The sequence below is a fragment of the Pipistrellus hanaki genome (genome assembly GCF_964339955.1).
Source record: "Pipistrellus hanaki genome assembly, chromosome: 6".
Lineage (NCBI taxonomy): Eukaryota > Metazoa > Chordata > Mammalia > Chiroptera > Vespertilionidae > Pipistrellus > Pipistrellus hanaki.
Window position 1 is genome coordinate 70,331,795 of NC_140508.1, and position 14,523 is coordinate 70,346,317.

The 14,523-nt window shown below is 38.5% G+C and overlaps 1 protein-coding gene across 1 annotated transcript in view; it reads right to left on the bottom strand.

Annotated features, from left to right (window-relative positions):
- Positions 1–14,523, bottom strand: part of DCC (DCC netrin 1 receptor) — an 893,480-nt gene that overhangs the window by 205,772 nt on the left and 673,185 nt on the right. The window contains exons 11-12 of the mRNA XM_084888913.1: positions 13,553–13,691; positions 8,510–8,559 (exon numbers count right to left, since the gene is read on the bottom strand). Coding sequence (XP_084745039.1) covers positions 8,510–8,559; positions 13,553–13,691 — 189 coding nt within the window. The remainder of the gene's footprint in view (positions 1–8,509; positions 8,560–13,552; positions 13,692–14,523) is intronic.

The following is a 14,523-nucleotide window of genomic DNA, read 5'->3' on the forward strand; positions in this document are numbered from 1 at the left end:
GAAGAAGAAGAAGAAGAAGGAAGGGAAGGGAAGGGAAGGGAAGGGAAGGGGAGGGGAGGGGAGGGGAGGGGAGGGGAGGGGAGGGGAGGGGAGGGGAGGGGAGGGGAGGGGAGGGGAGGGGAGGGGAGGGGAAGGGGAGGGGAGGGGAGGGGAGGGGAAGGGGAGGGGAGGGGAGGGGAGGGGAGGGGAGGGGAGGGGAGGGGAGGAGAGGGGAGGGGAGGGGAGGAGAGGAAAGGGGAGGGAAGGGAAGGGAAGGGAAGGGGAGAAGGAGAGAGAATAATTGATCAGAGAAAAACATAGATCTGTATGCAACCAGGGCATGTGCCCGGACTAGGAATAGAACCCTAGACCAGTAGGCGCATGGGATGACACTCAAACAGCTGAGACTCACTGGCCAAGGCATATTCTTATTCGTATCACTTCCCTCCTATGGCCCTAAACATAGGAAGCAACGTGGCCAAAGGATCAACAGGCTAGGCTTGGGTTCCAACCTGCGGGTTCCACTTTCTCTCAGAGGCACTGGAATACATCACCCTGACTCTAAGCCTCAGTGTTCTTTGGGTAAAATGGAGATAATTTATACAATCTACTGACCTTACCCATCATCCCTACCCTCTGCCCTCCTTTCTTCCTTAGACCATTAGATTCCATGGGTCCTCTTTTTAGTCACTCCCTTTTTAGCAAAACCTCTTAACTCACTCCCCCCTTTCATCCATGGCAAAAACCAAACAGAATAAAACTCAGCTCTCTGCCTAACTTAGCCCAGCAACCAAGCAACCAATCACAGGGAGCAAAACACACACAATTATGGTGGCTAGTTTCCCATTAACTTCATGATAACAGGCCACAAATGTTAGGCTCTTAGAGTGAACTACATAGTTATAAGGGACAGAATCTCCCAAGTAGATTTATGCCAAGAAGAACTGGAAAGCCAGGGCAATGTGGCTTTTAAAAATCTCGGACCACACTGCTCAGCAGCCATAACTTCACATATATTGTGATCTCTTTTCTATAATCTGAAATAATGATTTCTCATACCAAATTATCTACATGGTTGGCATTCCTCATTGTATTTCTAGTAGTTTTCTCAAGTTCAAAATACCGAAAAAAATAATGTATTTTTTCCTTTAAATCATTTTTTTCTCTACTCATCTCATTAAACTACAATCCAGTCAGCTTTTTTTTTTTAAGCAAAAAATCTAATATCTATTGTTGATTCTTCTGTCCAACCCTTTAGCCAATCTGATTGGCCCCACTTCTTTATTCATCTGCTCTGACTCTTGGTTCCAGCTAAAATGATCTTATACAGATGACTCCATTGTCTCCTAATTGGTCTTCCTGTTTGCCCTCTGTCCATTCCCAATAATTTTCCTCACAGCAATTTGATCTTTTCAAAAGGTGAGAGGAATCATTCCTTTCTCAAAAACCCCTATCATCATCCACAGAATGAAATCCCAATTAGCCCACATGATCTGATCCTGACCCAGTGATGGGTCACCTATTCACATTGCTGTTACTTCAGGTTCCCTGTGCGCACAGTTTCCTTCTCCAGCCCTTTGCCCTCCTCATTAGCATCACTTGAAATGATTCAACCTGAGTGTGCACAAGGCTGGCCCTTTTTCATATTTTTGTCTCAGCTTAAGTGTCCTCTCCTTAAAAGGCTTTTCCCTGACAATGTGATTTCAACTAGGTTCTTCTCTAGTACTTAATCATCTTCAGAGAATTTATCATTTTACTGTGTTAGTTGTTAATTTCTTTGCTTATCAGTCTACTCTGTCATTGAATGTGAGCAAGCTTCTGGAAAGAAAAACATTGGATCACCATCATGCAGCTTTTTCAGCAATAAGTATAGCTCAAAGTTGGTCTGCTAGTAATTAGTATAATGAATAATACTTATAAAATTGTTATAAGCATTAAATGAAATACTGATTTAATTGCTTCTCACATTTGCTAGACACAAAATACCTAATGAAAAAATTAGCTATTGACATTATCATTATCATCATTATTATTATTATTATTATTATTATTATTAAGTGCTCCTCAAATATGTCTCAAGAATGTTAATTGTAATAACTCATGCTAATGTCATAAATCTTTCAGATGAAGAAGTCTTTGTATTTAAACAGTTGTTTTCAAATGTAAACAACATTTTTTAAAGCCACATTAATGAATTGCATTTTTCGCTTTTAGGCAAATGTTTCCACTTCTTTGAACACAAATCACATGGTTAGCAACTGCTTTCACTTACTGGCAGAACTAAACCTATTCCTGTCTTCTAACTAGTAAAGCATTCCAACTATAAGGGAAACTTCCATGAACTAAATTAAAATCAGGGACATTATAACTAGGCCTAGGTTCATTTAATTTAAGCCCATTATTCAACTTCCCACTTTTCAAAAATGTATGACTTGAGGGAAATCTCATTAAACTTCATGGAAAGGCTAAAGTGAGCATTTCCTTCGGAACCAACCAGAAATGCAGCCGTTGGAAATGTGTGCGATGAAGTACAAATTACAGGGTGATATTTAAAGTGGGGCTGGAACTCAAAAGAGAAGGGTATTCTATCACATATTTCATTCTCTTCATCAAAATTCTTTATGCAGATATACTAATTGGCTGTGACTATAATAAATTTGCAAAGGGCAAAATACAATAACCTCAAAACACAAAAGAGCAAAATATGATGTATTTAAGTATTTGATATATGAAAATGAGATCAGTCCAGAAAGAGTTTCTGGAATCCTATTTTCATTAGGAAAAGTTCATATTGACATGGAGAGTTAATCAGGCCTCTCATTTATGCAGCTGCTGTAATATATGGCATAGGTAACTCTCAGGTCCCTTGTCTACAGCTATGCAATTTGTATATCTGTTTTAAATTAACTCAGGTGAGAATATCCGTTTTTGGGGAGTAGCTCAATTAATGGACCACTTTGTTCTTGTTTGGAATATACACTGAGTGGCCAGATTATTATGATCTCTGATGCATAATAATCTGGCCACTCAGTGTATTTGTATCTCAAATGGGTACCAAAAGTATTCTAGACCTTTGCTGGAGATCAATCAGCTATTTGCCCTAAGTTTTCTATCAGCCAGTGCAAAGGGGAAAACTGATCAGGTGCACGATTTATAGTATCTTTGATATAAAATAAATGAGGCACTCAAGAGAAGTACACTGAGTGGCTAGATTGTTATGAGTTCAGAGATCCTAATAATCTGGCCACTCAGTTATATGATGGAGTTAAGTAAGTTTAGTAAAGATAGTATTTAACGTAAAAATAGTAAAGATAGTATTTAAGGTAAAATTCTTTTGTAGAAAGAAATAATTTGAGTATGGCATAATTAAAGCAAGTACTTCTCACAGATGTTGGTGTCTCTAACAGTGGACTTTATTGCTTGGGAAAGTACCATGATACTTTAGGAAGAACATATCTAAGAATATGCATGATAAAGTGTTTTATTTTTTTAGTAAGATCAAATGAACAAATTTTTTGTCCATGAATTCATTGTCTCGCTCTTTTATAAAGTCAGAATGCAGAAAGAAGAATGGTGTGGCTGCCAGGGCCAAGAGAATCGGAGGGGATGGGCTCAACAATGAAGGACAGGGAATTTTAGTTTAAGAAGATAAAAAGTATTGGAGATAGATGGTGGCAATTGTCACAAAACAATGTGAATATACTCATGTCACTGGACTGTATATTTAAAAATGGTCAAAATGGTAACTTTTACATACATGTTATCTTATTTTACCACAATAAAATAGTGATCAATTTTTATAAATATAATATAAATAGAAAGGCATATATCTTAAGCTGTATGGACCAAATTATAGACCAAATACAGTTTTACTTTTGAGGGATTCTCATGAATTACTACATGTAATATAGTTTAGATTTTAAGCTACACTAATAAAAGAGAAATATGCAAATTGACCATTCCTCTGGGACACCCACCAGCCAATCAGGAGTGAGTATGTAAATTAACCAACAAAGATGGTGGGTTAATTTGCATACACAGGCACTGAGCAGCCAGGTGGGGTGGGATGCCTGCTATATGGGGGAAGGTGGGGGAGTGGAGGGAGCTACAGGAGCGGAGCGGTGCTCTGGCCAGAGCAGAGAAGACTGAAAGGCTCCAGCCAGCCAGAGCAAAGACTGGAGCAAAGATGGAAGGTGGCAGCCAGAGTGAAGGCCTAGGTCCCAGATGCTGGAGGAAAACGAGTGTAGGCAGCCAGGGGAAGGAAGGCCTAATGCATGAATCTTCATACAACGGGCCTCTAGTGTAATATAAAAATGTATATTCAGTTTACTCTAGAATTCTAGACAAAACCAGAAGACTCCACTGTAAGAACTATCAGGAAACATTGCCTTCCTTATAATTATGCTCCTGTTTTTGCATCCTCCACAAAACTGTTTCAGTCACAATTTCCAGGACATTAGCTATGCTCAAGGAACAGTCACACAATGGATCAATAAAGGGATCAATAAGATAAACATCAGAGATCTACACCTCCTTGAACTGAATTGATGGATAACTGCTCCAGACCCTGTGTTCAAACAGAAATCTGTGTATTATGATTGAGTACAGTTACTAGGGTTTGTGAGCATAAACATTATTGTATTTAAATTTTTCATCAGTAAGCAAATGCCAGTTTCTAAGTTATTGTTAAGTGGAACCAATCATCTCAGGACTCCCACGTGGCTTCTTTCTCTGCACTAAATCCATTTCTGAAACCTACTATATTTGTGAGGGAAGGACTCAGAGCTCTGGTTCCGAAAACCTCAGTCCCAAAGTGTATTTAATAAAGGATATAGGATGATTCAGAAAGAAATCAAATTATGATCCCCCCGAGCTATCTGAGGCCCATGCCTCTGAATAACATAGAATAGGAAGATGGCCATTTACAGGATGATTCCAGAACATCTGTGTGCAGAAGTGTTTTTTAAAAAAATTATGTGCAGCAGGGAGCAATGTGAATCTGTGTCCTCTGCACAGCCAAGAGAAGACAACCCCAATTTCAGACAGGAAACCACAAAGCACTCACAAAGTAACATCATAACTCACATTGCCTCTTGGTTTTTCCCTTCCTCCCCTTTCTCTCCTTCTCTTCATTTTCACACTTTTGCACTCAGTATCTAAGGATTGGTAGGTATTGCAGATGGGGTCAAATGCAAATGACTCACTCAGCTGTTCACTTGGCTATCACTTCTGTTGAAAAGGGAAGTATCATTCGCCCAAGGATAGGAGAGACCTCATGCTAGATCCCCCCTTCATAGCCCATCTTCAGAAACATGGTATTAGTCTAGGTTAGTTATCCCAGGAAACAACACTTAGATTTCCTCTGTAATGTTAAAAATCTTACCTAATAAAAGAGAAACATGCAAATTAACCATCACTCCACTACGCCCACAGCCAATCAGAGTGAGTATACAAATTGACCCAACAAGATGGAGGTTAATTTCCTTATGCAGGTGCAGAGTGGCCGGAAGGGGCATGATGCCTGCTATGAGGAGAGGAGTGAGGCAGAGGGATCTACAGGAGTGGTGCTCCTGACAGAAGTGAGGACTTGCCGGCTCCCGGGCAGCTGGGAATAAAGCCAGGGGAAGCAAGGCTTATTCTTGCATGAATCTTTATGCATTGGGCCTCTAGTGTGTGTGTGTGTGTGTGTGTGTGTGTGTGTGTGTGTGTGTGTGTGTGTGTGTTTTAACATATATATGTTAAAACATTGGGGGCCAAAATGAGCAGTTTGGTGTCTAGAGTTGGAGTAGTTTTTTTAGTTCTCCCTTTGGGTAGTGCCTGGATAAAGGGAATTATATGATCACTAAACTAATTTTCAAGTTATTTGAGCACTAGAAGCCCAATGCATGCAGATTTGTGCTAGAATGGGCTTTCCTTTCTCTGGCTGCCTCACCGCCTTTCCACTGTGGAAAGCTCCTTCCCAGCCCCTTTCCACTGTGGAAAGCCCCTTCCCAGCTCCTTCCTACTCAGGCTCTGGAGCTGCCTCTTTTTGCACTGGAAGACTGACTCTTTCCATTCTGAGAGCCACCTCTTTCAGCTCCAGCCCTGCCTTCCCATGCTGCCCAGAGGCCCTGAGAGACTAAGGGTGGGGCAGAACGCCTGTGTCCCGCCCCTATCACTTGGTGCCTGTGTATGCAAATTAACCCCCATCTTTGTTTGGTTAATTTGCATATCACTCCTGATTGGCTGGTGGTGTAGCAAAGTATAGTCAATTTACATGCTTGTCTATTATTAGGTAAGATGCCAAATCCTGCTGACACACAGGGGAGATGCTTTGTGATGCAGCAAGAAGCCAGCCACAAAATCTACTGTTGTAGAGAAGAAGACACACACTCCATCTAATTGTAGTAAAAGAGCTCCCAGAAATGCAACACAATGACTTCCACACAGATGCTTCTGATGCTCAAGGATAAGGATTTCTACATTAGAGAGGTGTGCTGTGACATAGGAGAGTAATCCAATATTCTGCACTTAAAAAATCTATACCTATATGATAATCCACGCCCGGTGGTGTGTGTGTGGGTGTGTGTGTGTAGGTAGGTAGATAGATGATAGATAGACAGAAAAAGTCAGTTTTACAATCTAGGAATTTCCTGTTCAGGAAAGTAATAAGTCCATTTTCAAATAACAGTCATTCAGGGTCACTCAGTAATGCCTCATTCACATTTTAGAACAAGACCATTCACCCATAGTTGAGTAGACTTATAGGGGATACAAGCGCACATATGAAATAGCTTTATACCAATTTCTATGTTGTGTCTTAGAAGAAAGATATGAGGTGGAACAAAATGCTAATAAAATGAGTCATTCAAAAAAAGAGGAATTACAATATGCTTTCCAAATTTCATTCAATAACAACCTATAATAATTGTAGGAACCTTTTTGGCTTTACTTTGGCAATGTCTTAATCTGAGTGGTGCATCTATAAAACATTTACTGTTGCTGCAAACAATGTCTTTGTTAGGGTGATGTGTTTTTTCCTGGTTATTTTCCTTTAGTTTATTTTCCAAATTCACTTATTTTCATCCATTCTGATTTTGAATTTATCTCACTACTTCTTTCTTTTCTTTTTTTTTTTTTAATATATTTTATTGATTTTGTACAGAGAGGAAGGGAGAGAGATAGAGAGTTAGAAACATCGATGAGAGAGAGTCATCAATCAACTGCCTCTTGCACATCCCCTACTGGGGATATGCCCGCAACCAAGGTACATGCCCTTGACCGGAATCGAACCCGGGACCTTTCAGTCCCCAAGCCGACGCTCTATCCATTGAGCCAAACCTGTTTCGGCTCACTACTTCTTTCTTATCCAATACGCTGCCTAAAAATATAAGAGGCTAACAATATTAGAGACATCTCATGAGTTCCAAAAGATAAATTCATACGAGAGAGGAAAATCTGGTCAAAGTCACCAGAATATGGCTGCATCACAGATTTTTGCAAAATATGGCAAAGATATGTACATTGATTGAAGTAGTTGCTACTGACAGTAAGCTGGCCTATTGTATATGTCACATTACTATTTCCTGTGATAAACCCACAAGGAAGACGTTACTGCCCATACAACATGAATAGAGAAACTGACATTTGATGAGTTTGGGAAGTTTTCTAAGATCACATAGAGATATTAAAAGAGAAAGCTAGGATTAAACCCCTGAATATGAGTTTCTCAAAGGCCCACAGAATTCCCCTGCTGTGTCCATAGCTTAGAGGCCAGTGAGGTCAATCCTGCTGAGGCCCAGGGACAGTGAACACAACCAGAGAGCACACACCCAGGTCATGACAGAGTCCAGCCGGACCGATCCGATCCTTGTTTGCTTCTCTCTTCTATAGGGGGGTTTGGACTGGTTTCCTACCCTGAGACACACTGGAAATGAGATGTTTCTACAAAACTGATTTTTGGCATTAGGTTTCCCCTTCCTCCCACCCTCCACCCCCAATAGAACTAGCCTAATTTAAGCCCTTTTGAAAATTATATCCACATTCTGGGTCAGGAAACATTGGCCATTGGGTGATGTTGCTTCATAAATACAACCTTTTTAGACCTCAAGAATGCCACCATTGTCTTTAGACATAACTTAAGGAAAGCATAGAGATGATGATGAAGCATTCAATTCTAATTAACCTTTCAGCAAACAAAGCCTTTATTTATCCCTCTCTTTTAATTGTCTTATTCACTCCTATATTCAATTGTTCCAGCTTGTATACTAGTATGACGTCCTATATTGGGGAGTATCAGTAAAGAGAACTTTTTCTTCCTGATGGAATAGCCTTTCATGGTTATAACACTTACAAAATTGAGTGTAAAAGTAAACACATTCCCCCTATAGTGAATTCAAGTGTGGTCTAAGACGATGCAGGAACAATGACACTCACTGCACCCTTCTGGACATTTCTTTACATGGGGACACCATTCAGCCTGCACAGTGGATGAGTGGACAAAGGTTGTGTGTCTACAGGTAACAAAACAGTGAACATTTCAACAACTCACCCTCGAATTCACCACTTCCAGGGAGACATTCTGAGGTGGGGCACTTGGCACTGAAAAGGAATAAAACAAGGTGAGATGGTTACTGCCAGGTCAGGAAAGAGAAACTGTATCACTCAGTTCATATTTCCCAGTTCATACCGACAAGCAGGTAGGTTGATCCAGGTGGGTGGCACTTTAAAATTTTCCTGGAGAGGTTTTAAACACACGCACACTGCATTTGCTTATTTCTACTCACTTGGTGGGCCAGTTACCCCTCTAGGGAGCCCCTAATACTAGTAGGCAAGACAGCACCTGCCCTGATACCAAACACTGACATTTAATCACAGCTTTCTTGAGATAACCTTCCCAGGAAACCAATACAAACACACAGGAGGTCTCCTGAGTGGCTTTAAAAGCTTAAGATACTGTGCATTTCAGCATCTGCATGGTTGTAGGATGAAATGTGTCATTCTAATGGTCACTTGTGTTGCTCAATCCCTTTAATGCAACCTTTATTATCTCTTAAAAGGTGAAAAGAAGACATACACCTCCTCTCCCCCTTTTTTCAGCTGTACGTGATTAAACCCCTGTCACAGATGCAGGTTCCCGAATGGCATCTGGTGAGTTGATTCTATTAACACAGGAGCTGTTTATTTTGCTTTGTGGATTTTCTGGGAATTTTGTTTCTCTTGCCGGCACTTTGATTGCCCCCTTCATGGAATAAGGAAGAACATACACAGTTTCCTCCACAATATGTATCATGAATATTTACTATAGCAAAAAGCAAACAGTCTAGCATGTGAGAAATTCAAAGACAACCGTTCCCAGGACGGCTGTTCTGCAGTCAGCCACTATTCTAGAGGTCTTAGGTGAATCATAAAAAAATAAAGCTCTCTGTCCCACAATAGAAATAGAAGTAAGCAGTTAATAAATGCTTAATATATATTAATCTGTAAAATGAGTAGTACCTCTCCTTCTTCAGGATGCATAGGTGAATTTCCCAGGGAAGAAATGCTCTTAGCATTTTCAATAATTTTTTTGTCATGCTCCCTCTTCTTATACTTAAACATGGACAATATCTATGTTTTTCTAGGTTACTTCTGTTTTACCCAAAATTTAATTATGTTATACTCTGATTTTAGCTTCTGAAATATAATCAGCAGAATGGTATGACATATGTATTATTATTATATCCTCGATTCTGACATCTAACAAATAACTCAATGATTAAATAAACAAATGATTTACTTACTTAAATCTTAGCTCCTGGGCCTTTCTGGACAGGATGGGAATTGTAACCACTTATTTTGTTTTAATTTTTAACTTGTCTTATTGTTTGATAAAGACTATAGCTAATGTAGCTTGTGATAAGTTGTTCACTGGACACTTGTTTTTCATGAGTTACACCAATAAATATCTTTAACATATATTTTGTCATTTAAAAAATAGATGTTATTTAATTTGTTTCCGTTGATATTATAATTTTCTTATAAAATATAGAATATAAGCCCCACAGGGACCAGAATTGTTGTATCTTTTGCTACTACATCCCCAGTATCAACAGGAGTCCAGCCTATCAGGCACACTCAGCCAATAGGTGTTGGAGAAAAGTTATAAGGTATTTAAAAATATTTTTTCATATTCAGGGTTTCACAAACTTTTGTCTTACAGTTACTTAAGTTATAGCATATGTATAGTAAAATGCACAAGTCTTGCATGTATGACTTGACAAAGTTGTCTGTGTGTTCCCATTTAAATATCACTGAGATCAAGAAATAGAACGTTTATAGTCCCTTGGAGCTCGCTTGCATCTCTTCCCAGTCGTACCACTATTCTGACTTCTAACTCCATCATTAGTTTATCTTGCTGTTGAGCTTACTAAAAAAGAAAGTGGAGTTCGTTTTTATCCAGGGTGCATCATTTGCTCACTATCAGTTTCTTTCATGTTGTTGCATGGAGCAATAGTTTTTGTTTCTGTTGTTTGTTTGTTATTGTTAGTTTTTTAAATCCTTATCTGAGGATATCTTTCCATTGACTTTTAGATAGAGGGGAAGAGAGAGGGAGAGACAGAGAGAAATACTGATGTGAGAGAACTGCATCCACTGGTTGCCTCCTGCAGGAGCCCTGACCAGGGCCTGGGTTGGGGAGGAGCCTGCAACAGAGGTACATACCCTTGACTGAATCAAACCCAGGATCCTTCGATCCACAGGCCATTGCTCTATCCACTGAGAAAACTGGCTAGGGCTGTTGTTATTTTTTAATTATTCCATAGTATTACAATATAGAATATGACTATTCTGTTTTATATTTTCGACACTACTGACAAGTAATATTTGGACTATGTCCAGTTGGAGGATATAAGACTAAATCTACTTGATATTCTTGCACATGTCTTTAGATGGACAATTGCTCTCATTTCCTTCATTATATACCAAAGAGTAGAAATACTGGCAAAGTGCAAACCCCAATAGGGGGTGAAACATGCTAAGCTTCAATAGATATAAACTTGACCAAAGTGGTTGTACTAGTTTACACTCCTACTAAAATGTAGCAAAGTTCCAGGTGTGTTATATCTTTACCAACATTGGGGATTTTCAATTTTTAAAATTTTAGCCAGTTGGTAGGTATATTGTGTTTTTTTTTTTTAATTTAATTAAATATACTGGGGTCACATAGGTTAATAAAATTATATTCCACATGATAGTGTAATATTTACAAGTCATATACTAATCACGTTACACCCACTTTTTCACAATTAATTTTAGAATATAATTTCAGTAAGATGGATTTATGATAGGTGAATGAATTTTGGAGTAAGGATAAATTTACTTAAAATCACCACACATTTTTTCTAGGTACTGGTTAGTTGATAGGTAGTAATAACCCTCAATTGCCATTTTAATGTAAGTTTCAAAATAGTATTTCCAGAAAGCCAAACATATATGAGAAAGGATTCCTATATTCATTTCTTTTTTAACCACTACAACTTGATAAGTATCAATATTATTTTCTGTACTGGGGATTGAAAGCCACAAAATCTTAAAAGTGAGTTTATAACACAGTGTTGATGTATTTTATCTATTTTTTGACTACATAAATCTCTCTTACTATCCATTGATAGCACACTGACTATTCCTGCTTTAGTCAGGAAAGAAAGTAGAAAATTTGTTCTATAGCAATGTTTGCTATTAATTGAGAAAGGAACACACACATTGGCATAGATTACATTTAGTAAATACTTAGATACATGCCATGCTCATGTTTTAGGTATTTACATGAATTAGCCTATTTAATTTTCAAGCCTCCCTTTTAATCAAGGAGAAATGGGCTTGCCTGGGAATGGGAAGTAGGTGACTATTAAATGCGATTAAATATATATCTGTATGATTAAGTACATATCATGACCTCACCATGACCTCACCAAGACATCATACTGAAGTGGTGAGAAAGGGACTGGGTGGTAGAGAATAGAAGCCAAAAGTACAGGGTTTTTTGTTGGAAACATGATTAGACTGTATACCGATAGATGAATGCAGGCATGTTCAGGGAGCCCACATGAGAGGCTCATGAAGTTCCTTTTTCTCCTTCAAATGTACCTGAGAGAGAAAAATTGGGGTCCCTTGCACAGTGTTGCTTGTTGGGTAAGGATCATGAAATCCTTTGATATAATGACAGGCATTTTCTAACTCCTAAATTTCTACAATCCCATTATCATTAACATTTCTGAGTGATAATTCTTGGACTAATGAGTAATAATCTATCTTTCTCACTATGACATTTAAAATGTAAGTGGCAAATAAGGCCACTGTCTTACAGTTCAGAGTGTGAATGAAATCTCCATAAATTATGCAAAATATTCATTTTCATTTGTTTTTCTTTTATTTTTATAATTATAAGTTGTGAAGTAATTTATTCTGCCAACAAATATTCTGTTCTGTCTTCAATAACAGAATCAGTTGGATGGGCATAAGAATTACATTAAAAATGAAGAGGTGTCACACATAGAACATTTTTAAAAAAATGGATTGCAAATGAGTTTTACTCATGTGTCATTGTTGCACTACCCTTAATAACATGGATGCTCTTCGCATCCCACTGATGTTGTGTGAAATGTAGGCCAGGATACTTTTCCAGATTAAAGAGTGGTGGATTGGTCAAGGAATCAGGAGCTAAAGTCATTTTTTTTTAATTCAAAGATTAATAATTTATAGAATTACACACACCAACATGGAAACCAGTGCTGAGGAGAAATAGCTTATTGACTTTTTAATATTCATGGAGGTCACATCTCTGACTTTCTACACCTGCCTGAATTTTCACTGATCCCACATCCTATACTCTGCTGTACTTTATTTTCACTTTTATTTACTTTCCCATTGCATTATTATCCACTTCTTATACTTATACTTTACTCTTCTACTGTTTTGTCTAGTTTATCCTCTTTATGAAGTCTTCTTCCTCTCTTTTATGAAATTTAAAAATATATGTGTAATCTTTTATTTGTTAGCATGGGACAATTTCAGTGTATATGTTTTATATGCAGCTGTAATACTTTCCATGTTGAATTATTTGGCCTAAATCCTTATGCTATACTTTCAAATGAAGGCAAATATGGAGAATTTCCATCAATTAAAATTGTGATCATCTACTCTTTTTAAGAATGAGAAATAAAAGCAACATGCCAATGAATATAGTCCAAATACATGTACAAATGTGTTTGTGATAAAAGAAATAGAGGAAAAAAAGCAAAAAATAATTTTGAGCTTCTGGGCAGTAGTCACATTTGAAGATTACCTGTGAGGACATCCTGTCTTATGAAAGTTTAAATGTGACCGTAAAAGTTTGAGTGAAGTAGCTCAAATTCTAATATATGCTAATATATTCCAACAAGTTTTAGTTGTGAAACCTTGAAAATGAAATCTCTGACACAGACACCATATTATTTGATTATGGTGTGAAAGTGACAAAATATGTGTAAACATAACATAAAATATGACATGAAATAGTGACATAAACAAGTGACATGACAACTATGTGAGTCAAGTGTTACTGGCTATAACTTACCATCAGAAAGCGTAACCACCGTCACATCATCAGTAGAGACTCCTGGCCCATAGCGATTATAAGCCAGGAATCGAAGACTATATTCTGTGAATTTTTTCAGGCCTTCCAGCTTATAAGACAGTCCATCAACCTCTATATTCTGGAGACATAAAACAACTGTTATTCAAGAGGCACATGGAAGTCAAAATGGCAGCCATTCTGATTAGTCAGTAAATTGGATATTAATCCTACTCTCGCAACTACCCTCCGGTCTTAGAATGAATTGTAAAATCTGCTTGGGACACTCACTCTCCCACGGAAGCCCAGACCTCTCTGCAGACTCCTGGTGAAAACAGCACTGTGCTGCTTTCACAGTCATTAAGTTCCAATCTGTTTAACACCACCTAAGGTGTTGAATAGAGTGGCCACACTGAGACCCTGACAAGCAGGAGGCAGCCATTACATTCAGGGGAACAGAGCGCTGCTCCTACACTCTAAGTGGGTAGCTCCCCGGGAATCAGCAGACTTCCTTCTTCCTTAGTGGAAACAGACTCTCTGTCTCTTGAAACTGACAGAGAGTTTGCCACCATTTGAGTCTGCCTGGATGCTGTGAGGCAGGCTGGGGGCTGCTTTCAGCACTTCAGCGCTGCAGAAATGAGGTGCTGAAGGTCAAGGTCACTGAGCAATCACAGCCAGTTTGCTCCAGAAGACCCATTATTTAGCTCTCCGCTAGGATCCTCTCACTCACATCTATCTTGGCTAACATCATTTTGGGATTTATTTAAATAGATTGGTGATATGCATTATTGAAGAGCTAAAATATGTAGAAAAGTAGATAGAATAGAAAGATGAAACTAAGAGCTAAAGGGCAAGCACAGACAGTGGAATGAATGATTACATAGGAGGGACTCTTAGCGATTCTTATTTTACAACATGACTTGGGAATTAGAACTATTTCTGAATAAAACTGCTGCAAAAACAGTTTCTAAATG